This window comes from Apteryx rowi, unplaced genomic scaffold, assembly GCF_003343035.1.
Source record: "Apteryx rowi isolate R43461 unplaced genomic scaffold, aptRow1 scaffold_327, whole genome shotgun sequence".
Classification (NCBI taxonomy): domain Eukaryota; kingdom Metazoa; phylum Chordata; class Aves; order Apterygiformes; family Apterygidae; genus Apteryx; species Apteryx rowi.
In genome coordinates, this window is record NW_020449719.1 from 477799 (window position 1) to 496304 (window position 18506).

General features: G+C 38.6%; 1 protein-coding gene across 1 annotated transcript; it reads right to left on the reverse strand.

The window, feature by feature from the left end:
* Positions 1 to 851: 851 nt before the first annotated feature.
* On the reverse strand, positions 852 to 17894 carry GYG2 (glycogenin 2). The gene is made up of 9 exons (XM_026071534.1): positions 17818 to 17894; positions 11889 to 12030; positions 9942 to 10116; positions 8472 to 8634; positions 7762 to 7888; positions 6559 to 6781; positions 5238 to 5378; positions 3394 to 3504; positions 852 to 1489 (listed from the first exon to the last, which is right to left on the reverse strand). The coding sequence occupies exons 1-9, from the start codon at positions 17822 to 17824 to the stop codon at positions 1328 to 1330; spliced, it is 1251 nt and encodes a 416-aa protein (XP_025927319.1). The 5' UTR covers positions 17825 to 17894; the 3' UTR covers positions 852 to 1327.
* Between the last annotated feature and the right edge of the window lie 612 nt (positions 17895 to 18506).

An 18506-nucleotide genomic window follows, 5' to 3' on the forward strand; every position in this document is an offset into this window, starting at 1 on the left:
TTATAAAAACTAAGAACTTTTTCAGAAGTGCACAAATTACTTCACGAAGAGACAGGGATAGTTAGCCCAGATCAAATGCCACATGTATACGAGTACACTACAGCTGGTATACCGCAATCTCTGCATAGGGCTGCATTGTGCTGTACAAAAACAGGAGGTGGAATGCACCCACCATGATAGCATGCGAAGGTAAGCTTGCCAGGAAAAGTGAATTAACAAGGGTCCCTTTATGATCAATGGAGAAAGTGAGATGAACCATCTGCTGGACATTTCTTGAAGCATTTCTTTTTCACTTGTTTGTTAAATTTGCTGAGATTAGTCAAATCTAAATACCCAAATTCACAAAGCAATCCCCCCTAAGTATAATTAATATAATGGAGAATCATCAATAGATTTTTCTGGAACTATACTCCCCAACATATTAGTTCCCAAACACAGCTATTCTTTAGAAGATTGTTTAAAGGGCCTATTTATTAAAACAAGTACCAACTGTGTTTTCAGTTGCACTCCAACTGCCTGCAATATGGTGCAACTCTGCTAAATGAGAAGAGCCCCTTTATGAACTGCAATTTGGAATACTGTAAACAAATATAAAGCACCAGAAGGTTTACACCACAGTGACAGCATTTCTTCCTCTGACTATGCCACTCTGGATATGCAAGTAGAGCTAACATACATACAAAACCAACAATATCCTGTAGCAATGATATAAAAGGTTGACAAACACTGTCTATTTTAAGAGTTTTAGACCACTCTTAATCATCCTGGTGCCTGATCACCTTCCATATAAAACAGGGAGAATGTCCACTAGTGATCTCAGACAAAAAGTCCTAATTTCCTCTAATTCTAATTATACTTAAATGAACAAGTTTTGTCACTGACTCCTATAAGGGCAGGATTTTATCCCCTCGCTCACTCTTCTCTCACATGAAAGTCTACATCATGTTTGCCCTTGGATGTATTAAAATCTTTTTTCTGAAACCAAGTTAACTTAAAAAGTTTTTGTAGCATCTTCTCAGTGGTCATGACCATTACTGAAGAACACTGTGGGGAGGAGGTGGGGAGAATGATAAATATGAGACTTTCAAATTCAGAGGATATCACTTCTGCATTATACTTTAGTAGGCACTAATGGAGAACAATAAAGTTGAGGCACACAAAACAGTCAAAAAACAGCAGTCTGTATCTGTTCATCTTCTCTGAAAATATATGATGACCCATATCTACCTCTAACTTTAGTGTCAAATAAACTATGAAGAAAGCCAAATATCCAAGGACTGCATTTATACAAGAGACATAGATGATGGTCATTACAGTACACTTCATCTTAATATAAAAATGCATCCAACTTCTTTTTGATATGTTCAAAAGCATCTTTCCCCATATAGTCCATTCGCCCTTCCTCCCATTTTCTCCGTTCATCTTCTGCATTTGGTTCTTCTGGTTTGAGGTGAATAGACAGCTCTGAAACAGCGTGTGTAACCTCATTCTGTGGGAAGAAGCAGAACAGTGGGAAAACAGTCATTTGGTTGTTTTCATTTCTGTGCCRTAAAGTTAAACCTTGAAAGTCAAACTTCTGCTTTTTGTAGCCCCAATTAAAAAAACAAGCAAACAAATGAACAGTATTCAAATATTCATTCTTATTTTGATAATGTGATCTCATTTTCCCAGATTTATTACTTATCATAATATCTTTGCACATATCAAACATTTATTTTATTTGTCTTAACTCACAACTTGGCACACTCAGCAACAGAGGCAACGAGACTGTCATAAATAGGGCCTGTTTGGAGTGGAATATCTGCTCCAAAGTCTAAGCTAGTATCTGTGCAAATTCTATCTTCAACAGGCCTCTACATGAACATAAGTTCGTGGTGAAGCACTTAACTGATCTCCAATGAGATGAGCATTATTTATCAGACATGAATCACATTATCCATATAAATTAACTCGTAGGACTGACACTATTCATTTGACTGATAACTAGTTCATTTCGAATGAAACTCCAAAATTCTGAATCCTGATTCAAGTTCAAGTCAGCATAGTTCCACAAATGCAAAATAATAAATATTATTAGTAATTCAACCAAATAAAAGGGAACCTTGTCCCTGATAGAACAATGCTGGTAAAACAGGGACATCCCAACAACTGGTAATAAAGCAGAAATATAACAAGGGCTAATGAAGCAGCCATTGAAAGTTTGCTTTCAGTACTACTCCAAGAGGCTCAAAAGCAAACCACCCATCTCATGTTAAGAACATGTAAATCAGCCTTTCAGTGAAGCCCACATAAATCCATTATAAAGATGCTTCATAATAAAACTTAATGGGCAGAAATCAATTGCCTAAACTGCCTAAATGCCCTGGAATATCTCTGACATCTGCCAGTTCTGGGCAAATAAGGCACAGGACTTGTACAAGACCTATACCTGCAGATAATGTCATGTTGGCTCAATGAAATACCTTATATGCTTAGGCAACTGCATCCTACCATATGTAGGCCTGCTTGGATCCCAGTCTGCACCTGACCTGAAACATGAACAAACGCTCTGAGGAACCTAGACTTCCTCCCTACATATGCAAATAGGCAACAATACTTGGTATTTAATTCTCGGGCTATTTTATATATATATATATATATACATATATATATACATATATACATATACACTCCAGTATCACATGAAAATTCCTTTGGTTACCATTAGCATGCATTATAATCAGCCTTGGATGTTATTAACATCAGAAGAGGAAACATCATGTTTTTAGTAGTGAAGAATTTCAGCTAGGGCCAAAACACCCCTGACKGAAGTGGAGCTAGAGTTTCAATTGCACATTTTTTTCCTCAGTCTTGAAGTATTTCACCATAGTGCTTCCCAATCTACCTATAAAAAAGCCTCATTAGGAAAATGGATGTGGTCTTTAATTCACAAGGTCCAATTCCTTGACACCCTGCCACCCTCATCAGTCCAAAGTCTAGCACTGCTGTCACATTGACCTCGGATAGATTTWGTGCAAGACCACAAAGCAAAGCTTGGTAGCTTAGGTCCCATGCTTGTTGCACTATATTCATGTTCTGCTTGCTTGGGAAGGGGAAGAGGAAGGGGAAGAAAAAAGCTTTGATTGTATTATTACACAGCTAAAATTAACATCATGCATTTATCACTTGGGGGCTGGTGCAGGAAGAAATACATTTAATAGCTAAAAAGAATAACTAGTAAGAAGGGATCATACCCCAGTATTGGAAGCAGTTAAGAAATTGCACAGCTAAACAAGTCAAGAAATGATTTGTACATTGCATCATAAATACTTGATCTTTCCTAAAATGATGCTGGCAGCAAAAAGAGATGCATGCAATTATCAGCAAGAGTACAATGCAGAAAGTCATGTGTACCAGTTTTGAGGCTTCCTGAAATGTTCGATGAAGCATATCTTGTTCTGAAGATCTGTCAGGCTCAGACAGATGGACGTTAGAACCACGTTGTTCAACTTCACATACAGGTTGCTAAAATACAGACACTTGGGTTTTATTAGGAGAACATTTTTTTCCAGAATTTTCTTACCACGAGAATTCATACATAACTAATCAATTTCAGTCTTGGGGTAGGGAAAAGCAGTGGTGGGAGGAAAAGGAATGAACGTATCACCAAGGACAAAATTCATCTCAACCAGCTTTAGCTATCAAAACGGCATTGAATCTAAGCTCTTACTATAATCAATCTAGGATAAGTACCTCCAGAGGGCAGCTCATCTTATCCTAATAGGTTCAAGAGTGCCTGTCATTCTTCAGTGACTACAGAAACAGTCTGGAAAGCTAGTTTACACTAGATACCTACCTTTCACAAGGCCAAACTTAAATGGGAAAAATCTCACTTTAGCATACTAGCCTGCTCCATAGCTCACGAGCTTTTTTCTCCTGTATAGAATGAAAACAGAGCAATGCATTCCAAAAGAGAGGTAAAACAGAATGACTGAAAAATCTTGCCCAAAATATTTGCCTCTGCTAGTTATCAAAACATAAGTGACTAGGCAGCCTGCATTCTGAAGTCTCTTTCACCAAAAAGAAGACAATTCCATAAGATTATTGATTACAACAATAAGTGGAATAATGGTGTTTTTAGGAGAGAAGAGAATCAGGCTATTCACAACTAATTAATAGGATCTTCTGATAAACCAATCCTACTGTGCTATAATTAAAAAGTAAAAGAAATTCAAATTTGAACTATACTATTTTAAGTCAACATTATTATTTTTTGCCTCAAACACACATCTGGAAAATGTGTCCATATTTTGTTTGAGCATTCCCAATAGTGACAGATGTATCAGGCATCCAAAATAAAACACCCTTTGCAAATAAATTATTCTTAAGATATAAGGATGGGAGTTTATTCATGCTATTTTTCTTCAGCCCTTCCACGTTAAGGGTGGAAAAACAGGAAGAAAGACTATAGTTTTATTTTATGGAGTAATTACAGTCTGAAGTTCCAAGGCAATGAACATAGTAAAAACATTCTTCATCTGTTGACCTTACTAGAGTAATGTACAAGTTAAAATGGCAGATGATATTCCAACTGTAAACATTATTTTCTCCCAATCCTGCCTTGGTATAACACAGTTTACCATACAACATTTGATGACTTACATTTATACAAACATCATGCTACTAAGTTCAATTTACTTCCTGCATAAAGTAAGGAGAGTCAGTGCAATAGAAATCCCAAATATAAGAAGAGTAATAAGAGAACCAGGACCCCTGCAGTGATCATAAGGAGTATCATACTAAGAATTCACTTATGTTGTCCAAATCAGAGAAATGTGAGGAGCAGTTTTCTGAGACAACACTTCTGTGGGGAAAAAAAAAAAAAAAAAAAAACTACATAGGAGTAATATAAGGATTCTAGTTTTAAATATATTCATTCATAGAGTATTCATATTCGAAAGATCACTTTGGTAACAGAATTTCTTTATACTGCATTTTACTTAGTACCTAATAATTTCAATAAATAATCTCTTTGCAAAATTCTGTGCAAACTTTTTCAACCTCCAGATATATCAAAGATGCATGACTAAAGACAATGTATTTTCCTGAGGCTATTTCTGGTGTTAATAAGAGAATTCAATGGCTATAGCTAATTTGAAGAAGACATAATCTCCAGGACCAGAAGCATAATTAAAAATCTTTTTTTTAGTATATCAACTTATTTTGTTATTACATATAATAATACATAACATACTTACTGCTTTGAAAATGAGTTCCTCAGGTGAACATGTTGTGGGGTATGTTTCATATGTCCTCTCTGGAAGCGCAGGCATTTGCAGTGAATTGGCCACAGGAGGACTGACCTTTTTTAGTATAATTTCAACTCCATTGAATGTGTACTAACAAAAAACAAGAACATCTCACCACTGAAATAAAATTTTGCATAAAAATTGGCATCTTATTTACTGAAAACCAGTTTCACTTCCTTATAGGGATTGTAACATTAAAGGAATAAGAAGTTAATAAAATCAAAGTTTGTACTCCCAGACTCAGAGCATCTTGCAGTTTAGGTTTCTGAAACTCAGGAGAACAGCCACCATCATCAGGGGTGAATCTAATAAACACTTCCATTTTCACGCTGCCTCAGCTGAAATACTTCTTTATACAATTAAAGACAAAAAATAAAGCATGTGGAAATATGAGATCAAAAATTTATCTTGCCTTCCTCTGCTTTCTGATTAATTTGTCATGAGGTTTTTAAGCCAAATTCCTCTCTGAGGCTTTGATGGCAACTGTCCAACAGATCTTACGGGCCTATGCAATTAGTTTAATGATGGTAATAACATAATATGAAAACCCCATTAAGAAAATGCATTTACACATGTGTAAAGGTGATCCAAATTGTAATGTTTGGATAATAAGTAATGAGTAGAAAAAGTAGGGTATGGTTTTAATTTAATATTGCAGGTCTCCAAGTCATCTATTTATCAACAGATATTTTATTCTGTTCAGGAAAAATACATATTGCTGTACTTCCTTTGAAGAAAAAAGTGTAAAGATCCCAGTAAATGCTTTAGGATGTACAATTAGAGCATATAACATAATTACCACTGCTTTTGCAAGTCTAATTTATTTGTTGTGACCATCATAAAACAAGCTACAATGCAGTTCTGACAAGGTAAACTTCACTGTACTTCAAGGGCCAGTTTTATGGCCTAAATCACATTAGCTTCAAAAATCAGTAGAAGTTTGTTTATTTCATAGCCTGATGATCACCTTCTCTGACCAAATTGCATCGTGCTTTGTGCTTAATTTGCAGAATTTATACACATACATTCCCATACAAATTCTTCCTTATGAAGAGCAATGAAGGAAATATCTGGAAACTCGATGAYACTAAAAATCTTTCCTAAACTTTTAGTTTAGACTCTTCAACAAACAATCACTACTGTTACTAGCGATCAATAACCATCATGTTTTCTTGTGTGATTCTTTCCCAAAATTCGTAACAAATACATAACTTTCAGAATTTTTGTTGCTGTGATTTCARCAGATTCCCACTAACTCCTCATTACTTACCTTACATTCCTCAGATTCTGACTCTTCCATCTTTTGAGGTTTTTCTAACAAAGGCAATATACTGGCACTGTATATGTTCCACCAGAGGGCAAGAAATGACAGCTGATGCAAAGATCCAGAGGTGGTGCTATCCTGCATAACTCTCCTTGTTTGAAGGTTGTATTTGTAGTTCCAGGGCTTTGTCAGCCCCAAAAAGTGAACAACTTTGGCATCTCTACCAAAACTGTAGAAATTAAACATACAAATCTATACCTTAAAGAAAAATGACTTAATACACACACTGCTGAAGAAACATCCTTACTCTCACTGGTCAGGTAATTTTGGCACAGCGATGCATTCAATATGAATATATTTTAATACATTTTCCTATCTCATTAGTTTAAGCTATTTCATTTAACACACAGAAAATAAAAGGCTGCATTGCCATTTCCTTCCAACTGCTAATTCTAGTAAAAAAAGTTCATGAAGGAAAACGAAAGGCTCATGCAGTCCCATTTCTAGCTCTCTTGTACATTGTGCTCATAAACCAATAAATACCACTTCAAACACCAGATCAACAAAGTTGTTTATCACTGTTCCAGTATTTATAATGATTAATAAACACATCATTGTAAGTTCACCTACCAATAAGAGTGTTTTGTGCAACCGGAAGAGTAAATTCATGACACACTAAATCTTTAAAACAACCTGCCTTCTGCCACGAAAGTTTCTCTAAATGAAGTGTTTGAAGCCAAATAGTTATCAGTATGTATTTTATTTCAAAGAACCACCTCAGGAATGGTTAAAAAAAATAAAAATAAAAATGAATTAAAAAAACAACAAAAACTCCTCTCTCCTATAAAAAAAGATTGAAAAACAAAACAAACTATTTTCAAAGTAAAGCTTTCAGAACCTAATGCTAAAGTAACAGACTACATACTTTCAAATATTAGAAAAGCTTCACTGAAACAGTGTATGAGACAGTGYAGCAACCCAAATATTGCTAAGTCATCTTCCATTTTTGCACTCAGCTCTGGGTTTCTGTATCTGTCCAGATGCAGATTCACATTGCATTTAAGCTTTCCATTGCATGATTTTTACATAGTAGGCCATTTTTCAGTACTGTAATTTATAAGCAACAGAATACGCTATTATTATTCTCTTTTATAAAAAACACTTATTAATAACCTACAGAAGATTACAGTCACAAGTGTTACTACTTACTGATTGAAAGCAGGAACATAGGTGTATACAGCACTGCTGCTTAAGTTATAGATGAAAGGTAAGTGTTTGTCAATATCTGTTGTTGCCCAGTTACTGAAGAAACTATTCAACAAGCCTTGATCACCCCCTGAAAAATAAAATTATAAAACAACATTACTATGTTTGCATACACTGAAATTTACTTCAGAATTTCATGTCCAAGGATGGGGTGTTCATGGAGCAACTTGAACTGGATGATACAGCCATATGAGCTGATACAAGTGAATACTATTATACCACTTACTCCCATTACAGTACAATTTCAGTGCAACTGGAATGCTGTTGTAGCATAAGAACAAGGGAGTAGGAAGGGGGATTGCTTTCTCTCAGAGCAGAATAGTGAAGATTGGCTCTTTCGCTCCCTCTCTCTTAAACGAGTCAGGAAAATTAAAACTTACTGAGCAAGACTCAGAAATAATGTTTTGTCACACTACACTTTTCTGGGAAGCACAGTCCACAGTAAGTCAATGGGCCTTCACTACTTTAAAAGAGGCAAGGACCTGTACCTTAAATTTTTGTGGCAGCAGAATTTCTTAAAACCCAGAGAACTTTTTCCTTCTTCCACTCCACTAAATAGCAAGCAAGCAGTGGAGAACAGGCTGACCAAGAGTGAATCTGATTTCTTGCACATCGCCTCTTATGCCTTGCCCCTTACCATCTTTGCCCCTTACCATCAAAGCTGCCATGTTCTTCTGCAAACTGGAGCAGAAGGTTGTAAGTTTTTAAAGAAGGTCGGAACACAAATACACCACTATTGAAGCAGTCAGGCCAGCCAGAATCAGGAGCGGCTGAAAACTCTTCTCGATCAAACAGTTCATCAACATTGCATAACACCTTGGAGACAGCAGGAAGAGGAAAAATCATTATAGCAAGTGTTTTTCTAGAACATGCAAGTAGCTAAATCAGTATTAATACAATAAATTGGTAGTTTGGCCAAGTATATAGCCTGTAAAGCATAAAAGCAGTGGCAATGCAAAATCTGCTAAAGGTCAAAACCTCTACTTTAAATAAGATATGGTAGTGGTAATTATGGTCCTCCATGATTTCTCTGACAAGAAGTGCAAGTCCAGTGAAATTACTTCATGAGCTTCAGAGCTGAGCAGCAGTTCCCTTTAAATATTCTACCATACCATGAAAACACACACGTTCTTCTTGTTTCTTAGCTCAACCTTCCAGACCTAAAACAACGCCCATTATTCTCAATAACTGCAACAGAGCTCAGTAAAAGCTGTGAATCCAAATAATTTGAGTTAGCAACAGCCTAACTACAGACGTAGAAGAAATAAATCATCTCTTGTTACTGGTTTTCAAATGTAAATTAAGCTCAGAGGTTTGCTTTGGTTTTTTTTTTAAGCTTCACAAGGAAGTGGGAAGGATCAATCAGATTAAGGCCCAAATCACTTTTAAAGTTGGTGGAAAGACAGCTCTACAATCACTGAAAATCTGGGCCCCATCCATAATGGCTGTCAAAGGAGCTACCACAAAGAGTAGGAGAATAAATCATTTTCCTGGGAAGATCATTATTTCATTGGATTTTTTTTTCCATGAAGTATTTGCCTTCTTCCTTTAACTACAATGTAAAGCAGGAATTCATAGGCTTTCCGTCTTATCCCCTGAGAAGAATGATTTAATTTTGCTTCAAAATCAGATATAATTCTACTCAATTACAAGTGGTTCCAAAATGAACCACTTAAGTGCAGGGAAAAACTGGCATGATTCTCCTTGCAAAAATTATGGCTATTTTTACTTTGGTATCTATTAAAAAAGAAAAAAAGAAAAGAAAAAGTGATGGTTTCTGATTTTTTTCTGTTTTAAAACTGGCCTGTCTTCCTGACCAGAGTAAGTCCAGAGAGAAGTACATAAGAGAGATCTATTTTAAACATCTGTCAGAAGCCAGTTTGAATACAGTATGTTTATGGTATCTTTTGAGGACAGTGCTGAGGCTACTCGCAAAACTAGATCAGTTTTCATGCAGACAGCAAAACTCTGAGCGTTGCCAAAATATGCCAGCTGGACTTCACGACCCCGAGCAAATCTGGTCACTTCATATGCCAATAGGCTGTCAGACAAGGAAGCATCCCACGCTCAGAGTGGCTCTTAAAGACAGACACAGACATTGCCATGGCTCCTACTCTACTCACCAAAGTATCTGCATCCATGAAGACACATTTGTTATAATGAGTAAGAGTCCAACAGTGAAGCTTAGTGAAGGTTACACCCAGTTCTGGCCTCTGTAACACAGCCAAATGGACCGAGTCAGCACTGCCAAGTGCATCTACCTCAATTACTTCATCAAACACGCTGCGGAGGACAGACCTACCAGAGCAAGCAGTGGAGAGAAATGGGAATTTACAGAGGTTCATCAGAGTACATTACTGGCATGAAAATAGTGACATACAGCACACATTTACTGTAACAATAACAAAGATTAGATAGATTGGTTAGAAAGAAATCAAAAGTGCAGAGTCCTTGTAAACAGACAGTCTGGTACAGTGATAACCATCAGGACATAAACTATTACCTCTTCCATTAAGGGGCCTGCACATCTCAGAAGTGACAGGTGCTGTATAGAGGAGAAACTAAACCTTACTGTAGCTATTTAGTCTCCTACAGGAACACCAACAGAAATTAAAACTGCCTTCATCTTGTACAATTATCTCTAAAGACAAGCAACATACTGTGTTCCCTGTGCACTGTATAGGATGTGGCATGCACTGTCAGCGCAGTTATTTGCACCTATTCTGCCTGAGTAAATAAAGCTACAAAATTACACCTTTTAAAAATAGACAATATACACTTTATTACTCCTGCAATTCTCTCAAATGAGACTCTTAACCAAGACACCTTTCTTCCATCCATACCTTCCATGCGAATTTTATAGGCGATATCAAAGTAGGTAATTTTCCTTCAAGGCACAAGAAAAAAAAAAAAGTCTTTTAAACATAGCTTATTTATTCACATTACACTATTACTCACAAATTCCTGGATGTCATACAAACACAGAAAAAGAAGAGCCTATGCTGATTATCTAGATTCATTTATGATGAATTATCAGAGTCATTAGATTTTGTTTGTCTGGTCTTCAGGGGACAGGAGTTAACTGGGGAAGAATTAAGAGCAGGTACAGATTTTCAGAAGCATAGTTCAGTGAAGCACTCTTTCAGATATTATCCTTGGTCCAAAAAAAAAAAATATTATAACGTACAGATATGAAAAATTAATGGATTTAGAAAAAGTATCCAGCCAGGTCTCAAATATATTTCCACCAGTATTACCTCTGGAAAATTGCATTGCTCTGACAAAATACGTATTTTAAAAATCCTGGAAAAGTAGACTTCTTTACCCCTAGTCACAGCAAAAAAGGAAAATATGTTTCTTTAGCCAGCTTTATTACACATAATTTCACATGACAAAAAAAGATCAGGTGCTTGCATACTTCCTAAACCACAGCAGAAACAAGAGCTCAAGTAGTTGTGGTGTGGCATGTTCCTTTCAACAAACAACATGATCCTCTGAGTAACAGGGTTTGAGTTCAGCAGATCTAATAAGATTTCTGCACACAGAATTCTATAGTGCCTGTAGAATCACAGTCCAAGTTAGAAAAAGACTTTAAAAAAGGGCAAAAAAATGTATTTCGCATCATGATAGCTGTGCAATGATATTCTACAACAATCAGTCATCTGAAACTGCCTAAGGCTTTTGGAGGGGTTTTATGTCTCAGGTGGTAAGTATCTTGCTCTTTCTAAAAGAGAGACACTTGGGGGGAAAAAAAAATAAAAAAAATCTAGTGCCTTTATTTTGGCTCAAAAGCAAGACGCTAAACCCGTAGTTCACAAACTTTCAACTGGTGTTCCCAACTAAGGGCTTGATATTCAACTTTCAACTGCAAGCTCTACTTCTGCCAGTGAATTCTCACCAGGCTTGCAATCTTACCCACAGATATTATTTGGGACCCCAGTCAGAAACTGCTAGCCAAGGGGGAACTTCTTGACATAATTCTGTGAAATCTGTCAGAAGCCTATTAAAATCCTTCATGCCATTGTTCATTTTTCCGTATTATCAGCCTCCAAGAACACATGAATTCTTACCTCATCCCACTGGAAACCTCTGGTGTAATTAGTATTGCCAATTTTCTAGATGTCCTATGGTTCCGCAAGGACTGTCCAAGAACCAGAGCTCCTTGACAATAAACATCACCGGTAGCAAGGGTCACAAAGGCTTGATCCGTTACTGTGAGCAAATATTCAGAAGAGTCACTTGACAGTTTTAACATAAGCTCTTTTGGCAGCTTCCTACAATCTCTCTCCTCCAGCTAACCAACAGGCTACAGCTTATAACAACCTGCAGTTTCTGTGATAAGCTCTTCTCTTTCCCAAACTCCCCCAGAAGACAAAACTGAATAGAAAATCCAATGAGCATGTTTGCTGAACATACGTTCTGAATTTTGTTATTTATTTCCCTGATTTTCATAATACCAGATATGAAGTTTTCAGACTAACCTTAAACAAATAATCCCCCAAGTCTTATTGCCTAATCATAGTGCCAAATCATAAAAGCAGACTTGTAAACATTTGGATTTTACATTTAACTAACATAGTATAATGCAACTGATAAACAAGATTTTTCTGTTTCCACAGTGCCAAAACTGAGAAAAACAGTGGATGTTAAGTGTTAGCCAGAAATGTCCATTTTCCCATGACTTCACCGAATCAACCAAATAGGCATAATTCTTTGTTATACCCTCTTTGCACTGGAGTGAGAGGAACTGGCTGAACAAGTGGCACCCACTGATGTATTCAGAGAAATTACTACTGGGGGAGGTGCCCCTGTTAGAAGTGAAGGACCCCTGCCTCAAGTACCTCCAGGAAAAGTGGGACCATTCCTCAGACTCAAGAAACACAGGGAAAGGAAGCAAGCTACAGCCCCATGCAATAACAGACATAGTATATTTTGTATAGATAGCTGGCCTGTGGCAGTATCACCAGGAACAACTTCTTCAACTCCATCCTCTGACAGAACCACCCTTATTGTTTTTTTTCTGGAGAGAGTTAGAATCTAAAATCAAGCAAGGTGAATGGTATGTCTCGGACCAGAAGCAATACTTCAGTTAGAGGCCACAAAATTAACCAAAACAAGCTGACTGGGTCAGACAGACGAGGGGAATTCTGCTGAGCTCTACAGAGTGTAATACAGCTTCAATAAATACTTGCTTTGAACTACTTGTTTAAAACCACCATCATGTTATTAAGGCATAAAAAAAAATAATAGTAATACCTCCTGTCTCATGGTTTCCAGGCTGTGTGAGAGACACTCAGAAAGAATCTCACAGAGCTAGCTGCAAAGAGCCCAGCAAATGACCTCACGGCTGCCTCAGCCAGAGGCTGCCAAAATGAGGGAGTCCAAACCTCCAACCTAACAGCAAGGTATGTTGTGAAGGATGGCTATAAGCTCTCAGATACTAAGTATTTTCATATCTTTCTTGCCCTTCAAATCCAGAGCAAAACACAGCTTTGGATATTTGATCACTCCCCAAGAAAAGACTCATGGGTGTGCTGTCCTCTTTCCCAACGTTTTTTCTGCTTCCCACTCATCTCCAGCCAGGCCCAAATTCTGGTCAAGCCCAATACACCATACATTTGCTGACATCTTAAGACAGATCCCTGTAACTCAGGAGAGTCCCACTAGCATTAACCTTAGCCAAAAAACTGGATCATCTGTCCTAAATTTAAATTAGTTTGCAGATCCCTCAACTAAGCAAACTCCAATAGCGTTTTTAATCACAATACCTGCAGGAAGGAAATAAAGTGAAAAGAAGCTTTCAGTGTGGGTGCATCTGAACCTCCTGTTATCATAATTCCCCATCAAGTTATGGGTGTTAAGAAACAATGAATAAGAAGGTGCTTACATGGACTGGTTTGAAAGAACAGCTGTGCAAGTAAACTGCTCCTACTGCAACTTTCCAAAAGGTTAAATGAATAAATACAAGCACAACTTAAAAAAAAAMCAAAAACTGAAGGCTACTTTAGCAATAAAGTAATTCTCAAATGATAAAGATACAAAGACTCAGCAAAGAAAGCCACTTTTGTGTTAGAACAGAAACATCTTCAATCCAAACAAGGTAATAAAACAAGGACTGAGAGGAGTGTGGTAGGCTTAGTACAAAAAGCAAATCATGACATAAGTAGGAGTTTAAATCCTAAAATACTATTTTAAATAAGAACCATAAAATTAAACACATAATCATCTTATTGCTTCTGCAAATTCTTTTAGCTACAGAAGCTGAATATTTACATATAAATAATAAATCTAAAAATATGCAGGCTACTCATCAAATAGCTCAGCAAGCTGGTATGACAAGTTACCACATCCTACACACACTTTCATTCCCTGTATTTCTCAGGCCAAAGTTCTGGTAAGAACTACAAGGAAATGAACCGCCAAATAAACACAGTTTCTAAGAAATTTTTGCTAATACTTCTCAAAGAAAAGAAACCGATTTTCTCTTTTGAGAATCAAATCTGAAATACATATTATGGCCTTCTTAATGGAATAAACCATTACAGAGATAATTAAACAGATAATCAAACTACTGACTGAAACCATACAATATTAAAATATTTTTGGTGCAAAGACAGAAGCGTATGCTAGCTATTTCAAAACCATACAGAGGCATCACTAATCCATTAAGGATTCATTGGAAGTGTAGAAATCAAAAGATTTTATCACTACTTGCTCTTTCATCTATTCTGTATTTTCAAGGAAGAAGAGTAGCTTGACTTTCCATGTTTAGAATGACTGTTCTTTGAAACGYTGTCCCTATAATTGAGTATTTTATTTTCAAAGCTGAAAATTAAGGACCAGATTTTCATATAGACTTGTAAAAATTAACGATCTGCCTGAAATCCCCATTAAACTGAAATCAAGGAGATTTTTGTACTAAATAAAGTGCACCCAGGAGTTCACTCACTGACTTTAAACTGAAAAAGAAGCAATATTTGATCTTTTAATTTTGAAGGCCAAGGCTGTAGGTATTTAAAATTCATTGCAACTGGATTTTAAGTGGCAAATGCAGCTTTTGCATAACTTTCAAATCTTCATGCTGAATAACAATGGGATTTTTCATGGAAAACACCTAGTGTGAACTGTATTAACATTTCAAGCAAATTGTTTTTAAGCTGTGGAATCCTATTGCTAATATCATTGACTCTGTGAATTATGAGAAAAGTAAGCTTATGATTAGAAACATATTAAAACTATGTCATATGAATTTGTAAGTCTGCTGATTTCTCTTGTCTAGATTAGCACCCAGCATATGAAAATACAAAGTTCAAAGTCATCATGGTCAGCACTGACTCCTCTGTTTTAATACCTAACATCAGTTGGTCAGAACAAACCAGGGATTTTCAAGTAAACAACTTTGGTGAATTATTCAGAGACCACTCTGCAAGAACGGACAGCAATGCAAAAAAGACAGCAAAAATAATGTGAATCACCCTAACAGCCAGGGTGATTTATGTGAAACTAGTTACAGCTTTTTAATCCAAGATCCCTGACTTCTCATGCTACTTACTCATGACTGTACCTCCAACAAAACTGCCCGAGGTAAAATTCTTTAACTGGCCTGAAAACCAATTCTAGGGCAGCACGACGGCCTTACTTAGAATCTGTGGCAGCTAGGCATAAAGAGTGGTGTTCACTTTGATGTTCAAAGAAAAGAAAAAAAAAAGCAACAACAAAGTGGAGACAGAGAAAGAGACAGAGACAAACAGGTATTCAGTGAGAATCAAGAGTGATTCATAGTAATAAGCACCAAATTGAACCATATGCACCTGCCAGCCTCAAGACAAGTCTGGGTTTCTTTGTAATCCACTAGACATTGATTTGTAAACATATTTCCATCTTTCTTCTGATAGACAGAAAAAGGATAAATGTGTTCTAGCAATAGCCGCTATGCCAGGCTTCATGATATCAAAATGTTTCTAGACTAACAAATAAAATATGGCAAGCTGCCCTCTCCAAAATTGCCATAGGAGACCAGAGACACTAATGGCTACAACTTTCATACAAGCATTCTCCAAATAACACATTGCGAACTTCACCATAAAAGTAAGAGGAGATGACTCAACAGCTAGAAATCTCCAGCAGGCTGGCAGTATGTACTGCCATGCATGCTAACCAACACTCTCTCACTGTTTTCTTAAATTTCTTTCTGTTACCATCTGCTGTTCTTTTTTCACCTCTGCCCCCTCATACTGAAGCTGCAAGCTCTGCAAGGCAAGCGCACCACCACGGCCTGGAGCTGCGCCTGGTGACCCCCAACGCACCTTTCTGGCATCTCAAGAGACAGCGACATAACAGCTGCAACTCACACAGTATTTTGCAACAACAATTTTGTTACTTTCCCTCCCACACACAGGTCCCCAAGCATCTTCCCCCAAAAGCACTTTTCAGTGAAGATGTGTTAGTCTACTGCAAGGATGAAGAAAGTTGCAGGCTTTCTCACTTCCCTGGCCTAGCACCACTATGTCAGAAGCGTGGGGAATAGAAAGCTCTGCTCCAGACGACATCCGCAACCTTAGAAACAAATAGGAAGTATTTTGTTCCAAGTAGGTAAAATGAGTAACGATGCAAACAGCTATGTCATAGTATCCTCAGAAATCATTACACACGTTATCGGCACAGAAGCAGCTCTTGCCATAGTAATCAAGTGATAGCTGGCAATTTGAGTTTCTATGTTTGAATTTCCTCAGTCTGGGCCCAATACTAGAAGCACTTACAATACTGATGAACATTTTGCTGGCGCGGCCAGCACCTTTACACAGACCCTTGTAAAAAGSAATACAAATTGACATTTGATGACAAGTGCAATATTTCTCTTGTCTATCCAAGTTCTGCCTGACCAAAAAAACAGATTCTCTATCATTCATTATTAAAAAAAAACAATGAATTTTAGTTGACATAACTGCTGCTATTATCTTGGAAGGCTATATAGAGAAGAAGTATTTCTCATTTTGGATAGCTTTAATTAAATATCTTTCAACTGAGAACACTTGGGTTCTGCTTCCAAACCTTGCAATTTCTTCTTTCAATAGATAGTAAATGATCTTATGAAAAATAAAATACACCAATATTATAACACGTAAATAAGCATAATGCATAGCACCTAAAACTCATCCCAAAGTAGTAATATAGCAGTTTGAAAAAAATAGTAAGACTTGCTTAAGCAGTTCCTGGAAAATCTGTCTTTGACAGGACAGGATAGAGGACTTCATACAGGAAGTTAAATGTTTCCAGCTTCTCCATCCTCCTGCCAGAAAAAGTCTTAAACAATCCTCTAATTCAGAGATGATGGGCTACATACTTATCTCAGTCTTTGGGCCTGGTGAATTCCAAGTTTGAATTAACATATGTCAGTGATGCCCTTCAAATGGTTCAACAAAACCAACTTTTGGGGGCTGCTGCCCAACTCTTTCCTGAATTTTGAGAGCACAATCAAAACACAAAAAAGCACTTGCACCCACCCCATGTGACTAGCCTTAAACCAGCCTCATGTCTTTAAGGATAACTTAAAACTAAATCACTACCGCTGCTGGTGGCTATAACACAAGTTTGTCTTAATCTAATTCAGATTGCGAATGCCCACCCCAACTGTATCACCATGATATGTCGTGACCAGTCAGGAAAGTTCACAGAGCTGGATAGGCTAACTCATATTTATAAGCAGAATAGATAAATGACTTTAGCTCTTTCATCTCACCAGCCAGATGGTTTAAATCCTAATCTCAGACAGCTAATGTCAGCACAGTACCCTGCGCTAACAAAATACGGAAAACCTTTGCCTGCGGTGCAGCACCTTTGCAAGGGGAAAGGCCGCAGAGGGCCCGGGCTCCCCAAAAGGGACCCAGCCCACTCCCACGCAGCCCTACACACACACCGGGGGGGGGGGGTGTTAAAAAACGGGGTGCTGAGAAATCAGATCTCGCCCGCTCAGCAAGGCCRAGGCTGCAGCGTACTCACCGGACATGCTGCAGCACGGGGGGCAGGCCGCCCTGCCGCAGGCCAGCCAGGCTCTGCGCCCGCGGCACTTGCCCGCGGCGCCCCGGCGGGCTCCGTAAGTCGCCCGAGGGGATCAGCCTCTTCCCTGCTGCAGACAGCGGCAGGCGAATTGTATTCACGGGGACTCCAGCCCTCCTGCGCAGCAGCGGCAGAAAAACAGCATTAGCAGCAGGGACTACTGGGCAGCGTTGGCGCGACCCTGCGCCCCCCTTTCCCGGCCCTCCTCCTACCCACCCCCGGCGGGGCACGGCCGCCTCCGCCGGCCGCGCAGCGCCCCGCGCGTGGCCGCGGCACTGCGGCGCCACCGCCCCATTGGCCGCCGCACAGCAGCCACCGCTCCGCCCCGCCCCGCCGCGGCCGTTGCGGCCGTTACGCCCCGCCGGCTGTTACCGACCCCTTTCTCGGGCCACCCGCCCGGCAGGAACCGTGCCCCCCCACAACTATCCGCCGCCCGTTGCTCCGCGGGCTGTCGGGCGTTGCGTGGAGCCCGCTGAGGTGTAACGCGGGCGCGTCTGATCCCGGAGGACTTTACCGGGACTAAGATCTTTATCAGAGATAAAAATAAGTCCCGTTGGAGAGGGGGGGCAGCCCTCGAAGCAGGGCGGCTCAGGCCGCAGCCGCAGGCCGGAAAAAGAGGGGGCTCATGGGCT